Source organism: Lampetra planeri, chromosome 58 (assembly GCF_965212315.1).
Source record: "Lampetra planeri chromosome 58, kcLamPlan1.2.h2, whole genome shotgun sequence".
Taxonomy (NCBI): domain Eukaryota; kingdom Metazoa; phylum Chordata; class Hyperoartia; order Petromyzontiformes; family Petromyzontidae; genus Lampetra; species Lampetra planeri.
In genome coordinates, this window is record NC_136164.1 from 2,706,599 (window position 1) to 2,727,851 (window position 21,253).

A 21,253-nucleotide genomic window follows, 5' to 3' on the forward strand; every position below is an offset into this window, starting at 1 on the left:
CGTTCCGAGAGAATTCACATTATTTTGTAATCGGCGCTTAACACCTTCTGCTATGGCAACACATGATGATTCAGAAACATGGTCATTGAGAAATGTAGCAAGATTAACATTAAGCACAGAACAATGGAGAGAAGAAGCGTGCTTAGAATGAGACTGAGAGCCAAAGAGAGCAACGCATGGATTAAAAACATTTGCAAACTAAGAGTCATCATACCGACTGTGCGATGATAGGCTGCTTGACATACTAAGAGTCATCATACCGCCTGTGTGATGATACGCTGCGTGACATACTAAGAGCCATCATACCGACTTGTGATGATAGACTGCGTGATATACTAAGAGCCATCATACCGACTGGGTGATGATAGACTGCGTGACATACTAAGAGTCATCATACCGACTGTGCGATGATAGGCTGCGTGACATACTAAGAGCCATCATACCGACTTGTGATGATAGGCTGCGTGACATACTAAGAGCCATCATACCGACTTGGGTGATGATAGGCTGCGTGACATACTAAGAGCCATCATACCGACTGTGCGATGATAGGCTGCGTGACATACTAAGAGCCATCATACCGACTTGTGATGATAGGCTGCGTGACATACTAAGAGCCATCATACCGACTGGGTGATGATAGGCTGCGTGACATACTAAGAGTCATCATACCGACTGTGCGATGATAGGCTGCGTGACATACTAAGAGCCATCATACCGACTTGTGATGATAGGCTGCGTGACATACTAAGAGCCATCATACCGACTGTGTGACGATCGACTGCGTGACATACTAAGAGTTCTCATACCGACTATGTGATGATAGGCTGCGTGACATACTAAGAGTTCTCATACCGACTGTGTGTGACGATAGGCTGCGTGACATACGATGCACACCCCACGCACTGGGCTGAGAATACGATCGCTACCCTTTGACCTCGACCATGTATTCTGCGCGGAAAAAAAAGTCAAAACAACCTCAGCAAGAGTCCAAGGATCCTCCTGTAATCATTTACCCGGTGGGTTCTGAGACGGGGCAGCCAGCCTCCGCGCTGCGACGCGCCTTGACAAGACCGCAGAAGTTCGCACAGGGCCAGCGGCAGTAGCAGCAGCCGCAGCCGCAGCTGAACCTCGACTCCACCACGCTGATCGCGTGCGGGATGGCCGGCCACGCCGCCCTGCGGCGACTCTGCCTGCTCCTCGCCCTTCTCTTGCACGGTGAGCGCATCTGCCGCGTCTCGCACGCGCATCACACTTGTCCACGTGATAAGCCACTTTGTTGAGCTATCATTTGTGGCGTTACCTGGTAAGATCCAACTATTGTTTAGTTTTATTTGTGTAGATATTTTAAACGACGTATTGATCTTGCCTGCATTCTGCACTCCTATCGTGTTTGTATTGTTTGTTGTTGTAACGTTCTGATCCGCCCCGAATGGACATCTGTGAAAAAGAGCTTTACAGCTCATCGGATTCCTCCATTATAAATGAATAATAATGGAGGAATCCGATGATTTTGGTAAAACGCACATCCGTCTCCTCCAGCTCATCTCACCTGTATTTTTTTTTATCAGAACAAAGTTGGGGGTGCGTCTTATCATGCGGTAGGGGAGTGTGTGTGTGTGGGGAGTGGAGGGCAGAGGAGCGACCCTCACAAGAACAAGCAGAGCGTCGAGCGACTAAAACGTCGCAAGGTGGCGCAGGTCATGCAACTGCCATATCAGTCAGTCAACCCATAGCACCTGGGTTGGACCCGTAACTTCCTACCAGCATCATGCCTTCGACACTTCACGTGGCCTCAAAGTGCACCTAGCCTGGCACAAGAGCTGTGGTAGACGTCACCGCTACTTCGTGGCCAATGTCGGTTGTTACTGTTGTCGTGGGGAGTGTAGTGGTTAGCGCGCTGCGCTATGAAGCCAGCGAACAGAGTTCGATTCCCGCTCACGGCGAACGCCAGTGATGATGATCTGAACTGGCCCTGGGCTTCCCCTAGGTAGACTCAGCCGCAAATGAGTACCTGGTGTGATGTGTAAACATCGCCACGAGGAAGGGAAACGCGGTCGGGCGTGGTATTGGCCGGTTCGGTTCTGCAGAGGTGTGGCCGAACAGTACTTGTCCCAAAGGTATCTTTAAGGTTATACGGGGGATATTTATTTTCGTGGTACGATCTGCATAACTTAATCAACAATGGGCATAATTTCAGGGGTGCGTCTTATAATTGAGGTAATTCGGTATATACATATTCTGTATTTGATTGGGTAATATTTGAAAATATAATATTTTATGCTGAGAACTTTCAAAACGTCCTCTTCGTTTAGCAGTGCGCTCTACATCACGTAGGCTGCACGACCCAATTACAACATTAGAACAGCATTCAATTCAATATGTAGTGAGTTCTGACTCGACAGAGATGGCAAAATGGAGGCAACACTGTTTATTATATCACTTTAACGGGCAACGTATACAACTTTTGAAGGGGTAACGGCCCCTTCACACGTACTATACTGGGATACACCCCTCGGCTATCTGCATATCTACCTACGCTCCTAGGTCCTCCACTAAGGGCTCTAGGGGAGGCTACTTGACCTGGCCCAGCCAAGGCTCAGGTCCCGACCACCAGCCACACAGACCCGGCCCTTCGAAGGACGTCGGCTCTGAAGCTCTGGGGTCACACCGCCGGCTTGCTCTGCCCGGCCCTGAGAAGGACTGCGGGTCAGAGGAGTTCCAGGGTCGATCTAGCCGGTCTTCAGTCTTCAACTGGGTCTTCGGCTCGCGAACACTGCACGCTAGCTGTGTGTTTGTCACGTAACACCACTACAGCTGTAACCGATGTGTGTTTGTCCCGTAACACCACTACAAATGGATTTCCCTTTCTGCTCCTAATCAATGCCCTTATATCAATTCACTGTTAACAACTATAAGCCGTGCGGATTATAGGGGTTAGCAGAGGATTGGTTGACCGTACCTCATCGCGTCGTCAAGGTGGGGGGATATGAGTGCAGGAAGACAGAAGAACAGCAAAGCATCATCGAAATTTTTTCTACAATTAATTTCTGCTGTCCACCACGTGACCACCCGAACCCCGATGGTTTCCTCTCTGTGCATTGTGGTCACCCTTCCAAGCACTTTCCAGGCTCAACCTCGAGACCTGACGAGGTTGAACGATTGCTGTTGCGTCACTTTGATCGCAGATATAGCCACTTCCCTTATTTGAAGGCCCCTTGTTGCCATTGTCTTTTTACAAATAATACGACTCGTCGTGTTCATCATCAACGCTGACAACAATGCAGCACATTCCCTGGATTGGTGGTGTCTGCAGCTTTTTTTTCAAATGCATATTTCAACTTTATTTGGGTGCGACTGAGTGTGGTTTACAAAGACCGGGTGCAAGGAGGGCGACTTATATAACAACTGGTTATTATTGTTTATCATGATGCTCATTTACCCAGGAAAGCTTCACTCAGTTTCAAGACTCGTTTTAAGGAGGGTGGCAGTTGGGAGCGATGCTGCTGCTGTCTCATCCCAATTGAATGATTTGCAGCTGATATATTTCAGTATTGGAATGTTTAGGCCAATACCAGGTACATTTGATGGGATTTTATTTTTTCTATAGTAGGAAACTCATGCAGAGCAGGGAGAGAGAATAGCAACTCCACACATAAATATTTCTCTGAACCAAAATAATGAAAACTGCGCCACATGCAGTCACATGCGAATAAAGTTGAATCAGAATAATACCGCTCGGCATTCCAGGACGCACTTTCTTTGCTGTATTTTAAAGCCAAGCTCGACGCGCGTCTCACAATGTGGTAGATGTGTGTGCGTGGTTATCCCACTGCGCTCACGAACACATTGGTGATAAATATATGAACCTGTCTTGAGTCTCCCCTAAGTCGACTCTGCCTTAAATGAATACCTGGTGTGATGTGTAAACATCAGCATTGGGGGGACAAAGGCGGCCTGGCGTATGTCGTGCCGGCATTAACAGGTTCTCACGCACAGCGCTTGCCACTACAGTCTTGTAAATCCTATATTGGGGAATATGTGTGTGTGTCTTTGAATGTGTAGATGTGTCGGAGTGTGGGTATGTGACCATATTCGTAAAACTGTATGGTCAACGAACTCACGTTTAGGGTTCGTCTTAATGTCGGGGATTCTCAGAGTCTAGAGAATGCGGTATTAGGCCGAGGTTTCCGGTAACGACTCTTTGGAACAATTGCAATACAATTGTTTGTATTGCAATTGTAATACTATTGGGTTGGAAAGCAGAGTAGAGACCCTAAACCAGAGCACGTGCCATGTCCATGGATGACTCGGACAAGATGATTGCCTCAAGCAACTCTGACGTCTTCCTGGCCAGAGCCGTAGGTCTCCACTGGCTTGCTGACCAGAATCCAAAAATTAACGTCCACGATGCAATGCGGTCAGCTGCGTCAATTCCTGCCTGCAAAGCAATTATCATTGTCATGCACGTGACAATTATGCAACCTACGTCAGCTCGGCTGATGAGCGGTAAGAACAATGACACCAGGCCACTTTGGTTAGGTAGCACACTTGACACTTGAATAATAATCACCTTCAAGACGCCTTGATGGAAATGTTGAAAATTATTCTGTCCGTAGTTTGCTTTAAAATATAGTGTGTGCGTGTGTGCAGCTCGTGATAGTTATTTGACCATACTAGACCTCGGTGCTCATCGAGCATAGATGTTGGAGCATAGTAGAGTGCAACAACGGATGTTGCTCCACCGGCATGCGCAACCCACCACGTAGCTCCTCAAGCCACTTAACGACGAGTGTAGGGCATTGAATGTGCCAGCCATCCAAGTAGAGTGCAACAACGGATGTTGCTCCACCGGCATGCGCAACCCACCACGTAGCTCCTCAAGCCACTTAACGACGAGTGTAGGGCATTGAATGTGTCAGCCATCCAAGCACAATCCAGGCCCAAGGTGGCTAAACTTGCGACATCTGACAAAACCTGACTCGCATTCATGTTGATTTGTTTCTAGGCATATGGCCTTATTCAATACGTTCAACATCTTATGCGGCAGGTTATAGATGCACTTCCAGAAGATTGTGTGACCGATGGGATGTGTAAAATTTACTTTATGTGAAGACACAATTATGGGAACGAGGCATTATTCATTTAGTGACAAAATAAATAAACAGACAATTCTCCTACTTCCCCTAGTTGTCCCTCAACAGGAAATATTTTTTTACACATCCCATTGCCCTCGCGGCCCTTCGGGAGTGATTGTTTTTTATGAGCATTTATTTAATACAGTACAGGCAACTCTCTGGACAAGTCTTGAAATTCAAGTGCCTCATCAGCTGAGCCAGGCTCGCTTGAACCAATGCTGGTAAACTGCCAAATGTCCACTGCCAAAGACCCTCTCGCTGTTCGATATGGTTGTTAGTTCCAGGCAAGGCTCTGTATTACACAACGCAAATCACTGAACCACATCAATTCCATACACCCAGTCATCAAATTCACCATGGAGGTATAAAAGGATGGTATGCTACCTTTTTTGGATGTCCTAATCAAAAAGAGACCAGATGGCTCAATGAGCCATTCTGTCTACAGGAAAGCAACCCATACTGATGTCTACCTAAAACCTGACTCCCGCCACCATCCATCCTAGAATAAATCCCTCATGAAAACTCTACACCATAGAGCTTAATGTATCTCTGACCATGAACACCTAACCAGTGAACGCAAACATATACACCAAGCTCTGAAGGCGAATGGATATTCTGACCACACAATCCGCAAAGCCATCACTCCAACCGTGAGGAAGGAGCCATCTGAGGATTCAATCAAAACCATCACCTTGTCATACATAGCAGGGGTAACCAAAAATATTCCAAAATCATGAACAAACACAAGATCCAGGTCCGATTTAACACAGTACATAAAATTCGTGATCTGATCCTATCTGTGAAGGACAAGATCCCTGACATGCAATATCCCGGCATCTACAAACTAAGCTGTATTTTCGGCAGCAGTTACATTGGGGAAAGACAGATTTGAAACACGGTAGGACCAATACTTCTGCCGTGGCTGGTCATTATTTTAATGCGGCTGGATCACACAAAATTGATTTCTTTAAGACGATTGTACTTTGCAAACCCACTGGCTATCAACAAAGATTCGTTCATGAAGCCATCCATATATACAGACACGGACACAATTTCAACCGAGAGGATGGGTACAAACTCAGCAATCATTGGAAAGATGTAATCAACCACTTTGGGTCATGACTTGATTTGTGTTTTCTTGTCAAGGGAGCACAGGTCAAGTCATGACTTGATTTGTGTTTTCTTTTTACCTTACCCCAGGTCACATATGCCGCGCCTACTTCGTTCCGCTACCGGAGCTCTTGTGCCACGCCTATTTTTTAAACCTTTAAAAACGGTTGCCTTCGGTGACCTTCCCCCTCTCTCCTCCTGAAGACGATCGCTTGTGTTGTGATCGAAACGTTGTGGCTTTTATTTTTATTCACTTTATTATTATTATATCTACGTGACTTTACCAAAAGATCCAAAGCATATCACTCTGACCATTGAACAAAGACAGTCACTGCTTCGCGTGCTTTTCAGATGCGCTTCTGCGGCTGTTTGGAACGCTCTTCCAATATTATGAAGCCACTGATGCTAAATCTACATTGAAAACACATTTTTAAGAACAATTTGTTTGTGTTAAGTTTGTTGTCCTTCCCCCGCACCTCCTATTAGCGCCGTTGGCTATGTATGAAAGAAGTTCAACATACACACACATACACTCAGTCACGTATGAGCTCACCATGCTGTGGTGTTCCCACTCACAGCCCTCTTGGGGGACGCGTCTCTGCTGCTGAGACAGCGCAGGGCCAACGAGCAAGTGGAGGCTGTTGCTGCGGCCCCCAGAGACGAACAAGACGTGCGGGACTGCACCGTCAGCCCACCAGTGAGTGAACAGCGGTGGCTCTTAACCCGTCAGTGTACCCGCGGACCCCACATGTACCCCCCCCCCCTCCTTTCCCCATTGGAACGTGGCGCTGACGATCACCTTTAACATTCGAAATTTGCAATGCATGGTATCCATGTTGCAGCCTGCCCCTCCCCTCCAGCCCTTAAGAAGGCAGCACGCTTTGAGAAGCACTGGTGTAGAGTGAGGCTATTCGTTCGACAACCAGAAGTCAATGCAGCTCGGTGAGCACTGGACGGACATGTTCGCATCTTGTAGTATCCGTCACGACACGTGCCAATTCTTTTTTTTACACGCTGCAGTTTGGTAATGTTTTTGGCAAACGTCCGGTAGAGGAATGAGTTGCCATAATCGAGCTTTGTCAATACTACGCTACACGCAACCGTGTTGGCTATGTCACGACTCAATAGTGGTCGAATGTGTCGTAGAGCCCTGATATGAAAATTGCAGGACCTGACTATATTTTGCACATGGTGATCGAACGATATATTCTGGTTGAGTTTGGTGCCAAGATTCGTAAAATACTGAATCCTGGAGTCTGCGACCGCCATACCCAATAATCTCACAAATGTTTCCGCCTGAGCCTGAGTGGCAACCAGCAGGACCACCGATTGAAAAATAAATCGGTGTTGTAAACACTGATTTGAAAAGCCATAACATCCAACCTCGCCTGTGGGAACGTTCTATTAGGCTCTGTTCCACGGCCAATGAGGCCAGGTGGGACATCTGGGAAAGCACAAGGTGTAAACGCGGTCAGGTGTCGACTGTGACTCTATTCAGGAGGATGTCGTGGAGGAGTAGTAGCAAGGAAGTTGATCTCCAAATAAATCAGTTTAACACAAAAAAGGCTTTCGCAACAAATATCTATAATAAAGGTTTTCTTGGGTTAGAGCGCATAGATATAAATGTGTTGTTAAACCACATGACACAGCCAATTAAAGTTGTCCTTAATAGTGCAGATACAGTCCGAAGCCAATCACTTCAGAACTAGTTGTGTCACAGGGTAGTGCACTGCTTGCTTTAGGAGTTCAAACGAGGTTGCTTGCATCTCTTGACATGAACGTTCATAGCACAAAGTGTATAAAGAAAACGAGAAATCCTAATAGCCGTCATAGCCTCTTAACGGGCCTCCTCGCGTGGCCTGGTGCAATGCCAGTTTCACAACTAGTATCGAGTTCAACTCCCGGTCACCGTGTTTTAACAAGAGACTAACTCTTTGCATAATGTTTAATTGGAGCACCGCGCTGGTGAGGAACTGTATCTCCCTCGCCTGCTATGTAGGAGAACGTGGGTTCGATCTCATACCCTGACGATGCCTGTTGTACAGGGTGCCCCAAAAGTCAGGACACAAGGTTATTACATTTATTTTACCACTGGAATTATGACATTTTTATTTTGTATTCTATCTGTTATTGTAAATATAGTATCTATTATTATCGTTCATATTTTATCTATCATTAATATTTATATTTCTACTTGCTGTAGGGTCACCTCAAATCCATCGTTTATGAAACTCGACCAAGAACCATTAATGGAGACAAACAATTGTTGAATGTTATAAGATTACACCTGTAATCTTATAAAAACGTCATAAATTAATTACTAAATAGAGTTCATGCATGAATGTTAATGAAGTCAGTTTGAACATAAACAACCACCATGAAAAAGAGGTGTTATAGACTCTGGGGCTACGTAGTGTGCAGCAGAGGGCAATGAAGAAGACTCCATTTCTGTGTTGTACTATGCACGGAAGGGGGGGGGGGGGACTCATCCAGCAGTGGATTGACAAAAGTCTGTGCAAGGCACTGCACATCAACAGAGGGAATCTTTATTTTATGGAAAGACTTGCCTGCGTGCCAGCCAAAAAAACTCTGTTTTAAATATATAAAATATGAAAGCAGCCGGTTGTAGGCAAATAAAACAATGCATTAAGGTCTTGAGCAGGGGGCATGGAGTCAACAGCACGGAAGGCTGGGGGAGAGCGAGCTCCAGACGTTGTGAAGCAGCGGAGATTGAGCGATCGACTGGTGGAGCGAAGAGGAATTGTCGAGGTGGCTTCCCGTTTATCTTTGGGTAACACAATCACAGGATGCAGTTTAACGGCACAGGAGCACAGCCCAGCAGACACGTGATGTGCATCTGGCTGATGTGCGCCTGTCTCCGAGTTGCATGTGGGGAGCGGTGACGGTGTGGTTCGCACGCTGCGCTACGAACCCGGCGAACCGAGTGCGATTCCCGCTCGCGGCCAATACCATTGATGATTACCTGAACCGGTCCTGGGCCTCCCCTAGGTAGACTCAGCCTCAAATTAGTACTGGTGCGGTGAGTTAAAGGTGGCCGGGCATGGTGCTGGGCACCCACTTCCTCGTGTGCCATGCTAGCCTTCGTAGGCGCTACTCGCACCTCCGATTAGCATGCTTGACTACGTACGGTGGAAAAGAAGTTCAACTTACATACAAATCTTTGCCTCAACAGTCTTCAGGCTATGCGGGGTGTCCGTGTCTTTGTGCGAGTGATGATGCCTGCTCTTCCCCCTGCCTGTGCCGCGCAGTTCCTGCCCCCCACCGTTACCATCACCCAGCAGCGCCTCCTGGGTCTGCGTCAGCTGATGAGCAATGTCTCCTACAACCTGGACGTTTACATCATCCCAGCCTCCGACTCTCACATGGTGCCAACGCTCGCGGTGTTAACCACACACACACGCGCTCACATACACACAACAACAACCGCCATTCTCCACTAAGTGGCGGTGACGTCACCACGACGCTTGTGCCAGGCTATGTGCATCTTGAGGCCACGTGAAGTGTCGAACGCCCGCTGGCAGGAGGTCACGGGGCAGACCCAGGTGCCACGGGTCGACTGACCGAGATGCATGTGTACAGTCTGAAAAGTACCCACATGGCAAATTTCAAGTTTATGGCATGTCGGGAAGTACGCTAAACATTTTGAACAGACACACATAATCACAACTTTGCCTTTTATATATATGGAAATAACCTTGTGAGCCATGCGGCTCTTGACTCGGGTGCAACCGCACCAAAACAAAACATGAACAAGAAACATCTTAAAGTGACTATACGCAACAGAAACATTCTGGAAAAAAGAGCAAAGTCTTCCAGAATAAACATTGCATTTCAACGTTGTGTGCAAAAATCCCAGTGGGATGCAATTCAAACAGTAACAACCATAAGACAATTTAAATTAAAGTTATCAGGCCAACTCTGTACTACAACAAACAAACATGGCCAGACCAAACCGTCCTCAAAAACATCGTCAGAAATGTCTGACCCCCCCCACTAGGTGCGTGACGTCATTTATGGACGGCCCCTAAGTCGACTCGCCCTAAAATGAGTACCTGGTGTGATGTGTAGACATCAGCATTGGGGAAACAAAGGCGGCCGGGCGCAATGACAGCCTTCATAGGTGCTACTCGCTAACAGCACTTGCCTCAGCCTGTTAAAAGCTACATGGGGGATCTTTGTGTTTATCTTTGACAGAGTGAATACATCGCTACCCGTGACGCACGCATGGCGTGGATTACTGGGTTCACTGGCTCCTCGGGTGAGTTCAGGACATTCATCTATGCAGCAAAGAGCTTCAATGGCACTTCTGGCACAATCCTAAACACAATTGACAATCGGCGATACATTTTTCTCCATCGATATTTTGCAGGACACCACTAGTGTGGTCGATCCCTACCACATCCAGCTCACCGAGAGAGACTCGATATGAACCTCTCGTGTGTTAATCCCTGTGATGTATCATGGGACCACTGGAGCACAGATGGCCTTCAATTATCTTCTCCATGGTAGTCTGCCACATACCAGAGGTCTCTCCAACAACACGATTCAACTTTCACAGCAATCTAGCTTGCCTATACAGGAACTTATTAAGCTATAACACACTAGCACTGGCCGCGCATTTGCATGAGATATAACCTAAGTGAGCTTCAGTTTAAATTGGCCTAGAAATGTAAAGTTCTTAGCGTTGCTATTGTTTGAGAAATATAATTTGGTGCGAATGTTTTCACCACAAATATTCGCTCTCAAATCCTGTATTGAATGCATGCTACTTAGCTGGACATGGCTTTAATTCGGGGATTTATTCAATTCGGTGAACCATGATTGTTTTTTTTAATCCTTGAAGAAGATTTGTAAAGTTAAATCGTTCATAGCAAATGGTACACGTCATAAGATCTGAATCGGAAAATAAAAAAATAGAAGGAATTCATACATTTGACACGTTCTCTATTATTTCAACCCAAATACAAATACATTGCTCCAAGGCAAATTAAATCTGACATTCTGCACAGGAATATGAAATGCAAGCTGCTATCCGTTCTAGCAGCTAGTAATCACATCACGTCCATAACAATGCACGTCTGCCTCAGTCATTCAAGCCGCAATCCGTTACACACTGCACAGCGGCGGATGAAATCTGACATGCCACGCAGAAATGTGGAATCGAAGCTGATGGTCCGTTTCCCAGTGATGCTCGCTGGCCTCAGACTTGCAAAGCACCCACGAGCGATTCCATCCGGTTTGAGAGATGCAGCGCAAGGTGCGCTCCAAGTGATATCATCGTTTATCTGCACAACTTTGATCTGCTAAGAAAACCGCGGTGGCTGCATGAGCCGCTTCACGACGGCGCCTGCACGGTCACTGGGCCCGCCACGAGCCGGACATTGAATGACGAGCCGCGGCGCGGTGACCGCGGCCACCCAAACCCACACAATGGAGCGGATTGCAAACAACCGCATTGTACTCCCGCTCTCTGGCAGACTGGACAATGTTGGTCGCGCTACTCCCTAAGCTAACGCATGGCTCACAAACTTAAACCTTGATGTAAATGTAGTGGTGGTATTGACGTGCGCCGACTGTGACAGTGATGGATCACGGGGCGGCGCGGGGTGCGGGGTTGGGCACGCGTTGTGGGCGTGGTGTGGACGCGCGCGCCGGGAGTGACAGATGACGGGGCGGCGCGGCGTGAGTGGTGAGGCACGATGAGATGTGGGAAAAGAGGATCGTAGCCAGCGCCCGGCGATTGGTCGAATAAGTGGGTGCTCGCAGCGACGTCCGCAGGTGGGGTATAAAGGGGGACGCGCGATAGCACTCGGGGAGAGTTACCCAGTTGAAGACCCGAAGACGGAGCTGAAGACTTAGTCGCTAAGTGGATGTTGGTCATCCGAGTAGTTCAGTGGCGTTAGTCGCCGAGTAGCTAAGTGGATGTTAGTCATCCGAGTAGCTCAGTGGCGTTAGTCGCCGAGTAGCTAAGTGGATGTTAGTCATCCGAGTAGCTCAGTGGCGTTAGTCGCCGAGTAGCTAAGTGGATGTTGGTCATCCGAGTAGCTCAGTGGGCGTTAGTCGCCAAGTAGCTAAGTGGGTGGTTGTCACCCGAGTACTAAGTGGATGTTGGTCATCCGAGTAGCCCAGTGGCGTTAGTCGCCGAGTAGCTAAGTGGATGTTGGTCATCCGAGTAGCTCAGTGGGCGTTAGTCGCCAAGTAGCTAAGTGGGTGTTTGTCACCCGAGTACTAAGTGGATGTTGGTCATCCGAGTAGCTCAGTGGGCGTTAGTCGCCAAGTAGCTAAGTGGGTGTTTGTCACCCGAGATACAAGTAGGTGTTAGTCACCTGTAACCAAGTTTGATAAAATAAAGAGTGTGTTACCCGTGAAGTCGTCTCCCGCCGAGTTACTACATTACAACTGGCGTCAGAAGTAAACCTGTCTTCAAGAAGTATGGACACAAGGAAGACTACCCGTACCCACGAGCGAGGTCGGGATGACGACGGCGTACCGGGGACACCGACCTCGGGAGTAGAGGACGAGGAGTTGCCGCCGATGCAGCACTTCGCGGTGATGGCCGACGCTCCGCTTGCCTCCGACACCGGCCTCCAGGACGCGCACGCCCGGTTGGCGGAGTTGCTACTCGCCGCCGCCGCTGTCTTGGCCGACATCTCCGTTCCGGCGAGCGGAAAAACGGCTGCGGGGGTCGTGGAGGAAGCGACGGTGGAGGATTCCCGCCAAAGGGCGCTTCGCGCCAAAAGTCTGGAAGTTGCCGCCGTTTTTGGGGGGCCGCCACCGATTGGCGGGAAAGACGGACGCCACGTGGCCGGACACCTCCGCGCAGCGCAGCCCACGTCATCGGCGCGCGCCGGAGCCCTCTATTTTGCGCCTGACGACCGAGCCGACATTTTACACAACTCCAGCGGAGCGCGGGAAAATCTCTCCGACGTCGACGACGATCGGGTCCTCCAGCAAAGATTGCCCGCGCTGTCGGCGTTCAAGGCGGATGGGGGCGACTGGGGAGCCTTCCAACGAAGGTTCCTCGCTCATCAGGAGATGTCGGGGTGGTCCGACACCACTGCCCTGCGTGCGTTGCCAGCGATGCTTGACGACGACGCGCTTGCAGCCTTCACATCTGCTGCAAGGTCGTCCCGCTCTACGCTCCAGGCCGCACTACACCTGATGGCGAAGGTGTTCGGGCCGCCCTCCACGTGCCGCCACCAGTTCTACGATCGGCAGAAGGTGGCTGGGGAAACGACGCTAGCCTACCGCACGGCACTGCTCGCCTTGGCGGACGCGGCTTTTCCCCGCATGGATAAGGAGGGGAAGGACGCCATGGTGACGGAGCAGCTGCTGGTGTTGGCCCACGAGTTGGGGGTCCCCATCAACGTGGCAGACGAGATGGAGATCTGCTCCCTGGCGATCGCCACGAGCATTCACGCGTACGAGGTCCTCAAACGCAAGCCGGGGGTCGTCTGCAAATGGCCGGGGAATGCGGCACTGGCCGCCACGATCGCCGAACCTCAGCCAGCTGCGGTGCAGGAGCGGGGCTTCGCTGCATCGTGTCCGGGGGAGTGGAGAACGGGAGGTCGTTCGCCCACACGTTCGCCCCGCAAGCTGGAGCAACCGAAACCTACGACGTCCGTCGTCTGCTACAACTGCGGCCTTCGGGGTCACGTCGCAGCCGGGTGCCGGGCCCCGCGTCCGCGCGCCGCAGGACCACGTCGGGACGACGACCAGGGCCACAAGTCATCCCAACAAAACCCGGCAAGTCGCGGCACCTCACACGTTCGGTCCACAAACACGGCACATTCGGGTCGCTGCTTCGCGGTGGGGGGTTCGCGGCTGGGTGCCGGGGGTTCAATTCGGCGAGGGGGGTCCGTACGCGGCCCGCAAGCAGTCGAGTGGTCCGAATTGGCCCACAGGATCGTGGCTGCGTCAGCCGGGTCGTCCGTGGTAACGGGGTTCATTGACGGGGTTGAGGTCCGGGTGCTTGTTGACACGGGTGCGTCGGCCACCATCATCTCGGACCTTATTTATAACATTCTTCCCGTCCAAAGTAGACCCCTTCTGCCAGTAGACGTGCCATTTTATGCGGCGAATGGGGGATCCCTGGGGATCATCGGCCAGATTCGGGCGACTATTTGCATTGGGGACATTAAATTAGCGGGCCCTATTTTTGTATCATCATCGCTGGCCGTTCCCTGTTTGCTAGGTACGGACTTTTTGTCAAAAATGCCCATCAAAATTCTTATTGATCAGGCCTGCATAGAGCTTCCGTCAGGTCGGCGGGTTGCCTTCTTGTCGAGCCCTATCAAAGTGCGCACGGTTTGTGCGACGGTGCAGGCGCTGGCGACTCACACTGTACGGGTACCCCCGGGATCGCAAATGTTAGTACCCCTTCGGTTCAGGAAGCCACTCGAGGTGGGTGCGGAGGCACAGGGGGTGCTGTTGGGGCCGTCAAACAGAGCCAGTAAGGGCCTCGACTTAGCGGTTGCTCAAACCGTGGTGAGAGGGGACAGTGAGCCGTTCGTAATGGTCCTGAATACGGGGTCGCGGCCGGCCGTAATTGCGCAGGGAACGGTGCTGGCTCACGCCGCGCCGCTGCTCGTTGAGGAACGGCTCGTGGCTCAAGCAGATTTTACTGTCGAGTCGCATCCTCAAAGTGATGAGGGGACTGAGTGGTTGGACTCGCTGTGTGCGGGTTCTGCTAACTTGTCCGGGGTGCAATTGGGAGCATTGAGGGGTTTGCTCATCGAGTTTGCTGACGTGTTCAGCAAACATAAGTACGATATCGGCTGCACTGACCTGTTGCGCCACCACATAGCTACAGGGGACGCGGCCCCTATTCGCCAGAATCCCTTCCGGCTCAGCCCGGCCGAGAAGGAACATGTGCAATCGGCGGTTAATGATATGTTGGCGGCCGATATCATTTCGCCCTCTTCTAGTCCGTGGGGTGCTCCTATTGTCCTAGTAAAGAAACAGGACGGGTCCTTGCGGTTTTGTGTCGATTTCCGCCGCTTAAACAAAATCTCGATGGCGGATGCGTATCCGCTCCCCAGGATGGATGAGTCGCTGGATGCCTTGGCGGGAGCGCAGTTTTTTTCCACACTCGATCTGCTTTCTGGATTTTGGCAATTGCCACTCGATAACGAGTCTAAACCTAAAACTGCTTTCCGGACACCTGGGGGCCTTTTTGATATCAACCGTTTGCCCATGGGCTTACATTCCGCTCCCGCCACGTTCCAGAGACTCATGGAATTGGTTTTGTCGGGCCTCCAATGGGATACCTGTTTGATTTATCTTGACGATATTATCGTCTTTAGTCGGACTTTCGAGGAGCACCTCCAGCGACTGAGAGCGGTGTTCCTCAGGATGCGTTCCGCTAAGCTTAAATTTAAACCGGCTAAATGTTTTCTGCTTCGGGAATCGGTCAGGTATTTGGGCCATATCGTGAGTCGTTCAGGGATCTCGACGGACCCTGCTAAGACGCATTGCGTCAGCTCATGGCCAACGCCAACCTCGGTCACGGAGGTTCGTAGTTTCATTGGTTTTGCCTCCTATTACCGTCGTTTTGTCAAGCAATTTGCCACCATAGCCAAGCCCCTGCACGCTTTGACGGCTAAGGGTGTGAGGTTTCACTGGGGGGCAGAGGAGGAGGATGCGTTCTGCTCCCTCCGTGACGCTTTGGTGCAGGCTCCCCCCTTGTGTTACCCCGATTTCACACAACCGTTTTTGCTTGACACGGACGCCAGCAATACGGGTATCGGGGGGGTGCTCTCACAGTTGGTCGGGGGGGTTGAACGGGTGGTCGCCTACGGTAGTAGGGTTCTTTCCCCCGCGGAACAACGCTATTGCGTAACTCGTCGTGAATTGTTAGCCATTGTGTTTTTTACACAGCAATTCAGGCCGTATCTTTACGGCCGTCATTTTACGGTCCGGACGGACCATGCGGCTCTACAATACGCTATGCGCGTGGCGCAGCCATCGGGCCAATTGTCCCGATGGTTGGAGGTCCTTCAAGACTACCAATTCACGACGATTTACCGCAAGGGGTTGCGGCACTCAAACGCGGACGCCTTGTCGCGGTTGCCGCCGTGTACGGACTGCACATGTTTGTTGGGATCAACCCCCGGTCGCCGGCACCCCGGGAGTTGCGCTCGCCGCCACTGACACCCCGGGAGAGGACGCCCCCACGGGGAGGGATTCGCTGTTGTCGTTGCCCCTCATTGAGTGGGGCCGCCTCCAGATGTCCGACAGCTCCCTACTTACGCTGCGTCGGAAAGTTGGCGCTCCCGAACAAGGGGAGGCGCGGGTCGGTTCCTGGGTATGCAGACAGGGCCTGTTGATGAGGTGGGACAACATGTCCCGGCGTCACGTGCTCGTTGTGCCTGTTGCTATGCGGGGTAGGGTTGTTCTGGCAGCTCATGAACGGCTCATGCATCTGGGTTTTCACAAAACGCTCGCCCTAATCCAGCGAGACTATTATTGGCCGGGGATGGGTAACGACGTGGCGAATATTCTTAAGGGATGCGTAGGGTGCGCCAAAAGGAAACCGCCACCATTGGCAGCTAATCCACCGCTGCAATCCATTCAGGTTTCGCGTATAAACGAATTGGTAGCGTTGGACATCTTGGGGCCCTTTCCGGTTACACCAAGGGGAAATAGGTTCCTGCTGGTTGGCGTGGAATACTTCACCCGATGGCCTATGGCATGGCCGCTCGCCAACCAGTCGGCTGCGGCGGTGGCGGACGCCTTTGTCCAGGGTTATGTGTTGGACAAGGGCGCCCCCGAACGCTTGCTGACGGATCAAGGGAAGAATTTTTCGAGCGTTTTGTTGCGCGAGGTGTGCGACCTGTTGGGTACAAAGAAAGTGCGTACTTCCCCCTACCACCCGCAGACTGACGGGATGGTTGAGCGTCTGAACAGAACGATTACGTCTATGTTGTGCCAACAGGTCTGCGACGATCAGGTTGATTGGGACTTACAGGTGCCGGGGGTACTCGCGGCCTATCGAATGGCCCCTCATGCGGCGACAGGGTTTTCCCCATTTTTTCTTATGTATGGGCGGGAGGCCGATCCGGCCATGGACGTCCAACTGGGGATTTCCCAGCCACGTGCAAAATCTAAATTGGCAGACCACATCAAATTTAATATCGCCAAATTGACTGAAGCGCGGGAGGGGGCAAGGTTGAATTCGCGGTCGCGGCAAATTGCAAACGAGAAATTGCATGAGCGGAGGGTGCATACGCATGATTGGAAACCAGGCGATAAGGCCTGGCTGCATTGTCCACATGCACCGTTGGCTACGTCCCCCAAGTTGTTGAGACCTTGGAGGGGACCGGTGGAAATTGTGCGGGTTGCACGGCCCCAGAGTATACAGATTAAATGGGGGAAACGCCGTTGGTATGTGCACCCCTCCCGACTGAAGCCCTATGCGGCACCGTGTGACCCCGTTCTGTGCCGTGACGACCGGGCGTGTGATGTGACCGTCGACTCGGGGAGGGAGGTGTCGCAGGCTGATCCTCACGTGTCTCCACCTGACCCACCCCCAGGTGCCTCGGGCTTGACGGCTGCTGACCGTCGAGAGCCTGAACCCCGGGGCACGCACGAGTCCTCGATGCCTGGCCGATGTCTTCCTGAACCGCCGGCACCACCGGACGTTCAACCGCGTCTGGTGCCGTACGACGGACCGGCAAGGCGGACTCGGGCTAGGTCTCAACAATTTTCATGAGGACGGTTTTTTTGTGCTCTACACCGAGCTCGCCCGGTGTTCCCCTCTGCCGGGGTAATGTCCCGTTGTAGGGACGCTCGGGAGAAAAGGGGACACTGCACGAGTCGAAAGAAAAAAAAAAAATTTCCATTTATTTTTTTTGTATACACATTGCTATTGTCACTCGCCGGTTTGTATATATTGTTCTATTGTCGCGGTGGCATTGGTTGAGGGTTGCGGATGGTGGTGTTCGCGTCGTGTTGTGTTGTTAGCTTAGTTGTTGTTCTTGTTGTTGTGTTGTGTTACGGGGCACACAGGGAGGTGTTGTATATGTTGGGTGTGAAAATTTTGATATGTTGTATGCGTGCGTGGGTGAAATTATTATGTTGTATATGTGGGTTATGAATATTCAGTGAAAATAATAATAATCAATTGAAATTTGGCCAAATGTGTAATTATCCGGAAATATGTTAATTTATGTAATTATGCACATTTAATTATGCCAATTCGAGAGGTAATTGTAGTAATTATGCGAGTGGGTGTAATTATGATAATGCAAGTCGTTATGATAACCAGACCCCGCCTCGGTGACGAGGGTGGGTTATCGATCGGAATAAGGCAATTAATCGTATGCAGTTATGCAGGTGTGGTGTAAGTATACAAGATTAACTTAGATTAACTCGGCCTCGTTGTCTAGGTTCGTCTCATTCTCGCTTATTTAGGTCCCCGGTTCGCCCCGTTATCGCTTTAACATTTACTGAGTATGTTTTAGTGTGTTTATTAAGGTCACCAAGTTCAGATCTCAACGCAGAAGCAGATCTTATGCATAGACTTCAGGAAAGAATCACACAACCACTTCTGTATTAATCAATTTATTATTAATTCAACCTCAACTATGATATAGTATGCGAACTCTCAATCCCGGAACGTCAACACGGCATCAATACAGTATCATCAATGATTGTCTGATTTCACTTGACAACGGCACATGGATCCCGCGTAACGCGATGGTTGTTAGTGAGAGAGAGTCGTTAAAACATGCAAATACTATGCTAAGAAAACCTTAACGTTAATGAATGATTATACTTGAAAGATTATACGGCGATAAAACACAATCAAAAACAGTTATTATTCTTAAAGGCACCAATCTCAACAGATACATCGGCAGGTTATCTGACAACAGAATGCTCGGAGTAAAGGCCTGCAACGGCGCTCCTTTTCCGAAGATCTGCTGGGAATTTAAGCGATTAAGAGTACAGTCCACTAAATATTAAAGATAATACTCTTATAAATGACGGATGGCCATCACTCGGTCTCGAGTTTTTCTTCACAGCCACGGATGGCTTATGGGTTCGAGTGGGTTTGAGTGGTAAGAGTTGTCTTCAATAGTCAGTGTTCGGAGTCGGTTCTTTATGTCAAACAGACGCCGGGTGGTCGTGTGGTGAGGGGGCGGTGCGCGTCATACGTATTAGTCGCTCCTCTGTCGCCGTGGTGAATTTGGTTCGGATGTCCGTTGACACGCTGTCGTAATTCGGAACCCGGTCGGTAGGTGGCGCCCACAGCTCGCTCGCAGCGTCGTCGCCAAACCGCGATTCTCGCGGCAGCAGGGAAACCGCCGACTCGGCAGAGGTTGGCTGTCGCGGCCGAGTTGAGCTGTCAAGCGGGTCTTGCCCGCCTGCAGAGGAGATGGGGAGCCGCTTGAGTCGAGCCCCGAGAGCCGTCTGAACTCGGCTGAGTCCCAGAAGCTGAAGAGTCGAGCCGACCCGTTAGTCGCAGCTCGCCCTTGAGTCGACCCGCTCGGTCGAGCTGAAGATGAGTCGAGCCGACCCGCTCGGTCGAGCTCGCTCCGGAGCCGACCCGCTGGTCGAACTCGTGATGAGTTGACTCCTGGTCGAACTCGGCTGATGAGTCGAGCCGACCCTTCCGGTCGAGCTCGCTCCAGAGCCGACCCGCTCGGTCGAGCTCGTGATGAGTTGACTCCTGGTCGAACTGGTTTCCAATGCTCAGGGTCCTTTCTTTTATGCCGAAAAATCCCTTTGGGTCCTGCCCACAAGGCGGGGTTTTCTTTTGATTTACTGTGTCAGGATCTGTCCGTGTGTAGGTGTGTTCATGTGTGTGTCCGTACGTCCGTGTGTCCTTGTGTGCATCACCCATGGTATTTCCGTTGTCATACTCCCTCCATAAAATCCATGAGCAAACAATCAGATGTTACAAATTGCCTCGAAGTCGTCTCTCTGTCTGGGTGCAATATTATCTCTTGTCTGGCCTCCTTCATGAACCAAAACACAGACGTTACAAATCGTCTCACAGGCGGGTCTGTCCGTGTTGCACGACCTGGAGGGAGGGGCACACTCCCTCCGATCCTCACAGCACACAAAGACATGGTTAAAAAGTTTTAAATTAACACTTGTCCCTTACCATTTCCCAGTTATGATTCTGTATGTAGCCTAAGGTGTGTCGTTTCCCATCGTGGTGCTTGACCCAAGTGGAGGTGCCTCCCCGAGCACATACACACTCCCATCCCGCGCTGCGGGGATACAAAGACGGCCGGGATCTCCCTTTCTCTCCGACCCTGGGTTTAACATCGCTATTTTATTATGTATTTTATTTCGACCTAGTGGTGATTTATCCCGCTATCCTGGCTTTTCATAAGTTTTACTTTTGTCTTTCATGCATAGGCTTATTATTATTAATTTCTTTCCGATATCTTAGGTTAAGGGGTAAGTTTCTTGATCCTAGGAATTCGTATTCCTTGGTGTCTGCATGGTTATATAAGCGGAATATAGTTGACGGTGAATAGCGTTAACATTGATGTTATGTACGATATTATGTATCGTGATGTTTTTAACTTAACTTGGTCAGGGCTTTACTGACATGAAGTTGTATTTCATAGACTGGCAGTCTTTGCCTCACTCTGTCTCTGCTCGCCGGTGTTGTTGCTGTCCAGCTGACGCCGTTAACTCAAGGCCTCATTAATTTCCGTCACTCCTTGTAGGTGAGGGCGGTTGAACCTTGGAGTCAGTTCTGGTTTTTGTCTGCTTGCTTTTTCTGATGTCCCCTGACCCCGACAGTTATTATTCCTACTTTTATGGCCTGTCGAAGCCCGACTCGCTGTTGCTGGCTGGTGTCGCTGGGTTGGTGTCGTTCCCGGCTTTTGCTTACGTTTGCAGTTCGCCGCGCTCTTATTGTTCATACCCTCTTCAACCTTATATCGACTATTCGCTCCTGTCTGGGTGCGATTCAATTTTGACTTAGGAAGGTTCTGATTGTCATATGCTTTGGGTCGAGTTGT

The 21,253-nt window shown here is 50.3% G+C and overlaps 1 protein-coding gene across 1 annotated transcript in view; it reads left to right on the forward strand.

The window, feature by feature from the left end:
- Positions 1 to 996: 996 nt before the first annotated feature.
- LOC144736023 (xaa-Pro aminopeptidase 2-like) overlaps positions 997 to 21,253 on the forward strand; it is a 49,273-nt gene continuing 29,016 nt past the window's right edge. Inside the window, exons 1-4 of the mRNA XM_078618660.1 lie at positions 997 to 1,218; positions 6,827 to 6,945; positions 9,518 to 9,634; positions 10,464 to 10,527. Coding sequence (XP_078474786.1) covers positions 1,161 to 1,218; positions 6,827 to 6,945; positions 9,518 to 9,634; positions 10,464 to 10,527 — 358 coding nt within the window. The 5' untranslated portion in view covers positions 997 to 1,160. The remainder of the gene's footprint in view (positions 1,219 to 6,826; positions 6,946 to 9,517; positions 9,635 to 10,463; positions 10,528 to 21,253) is intronic.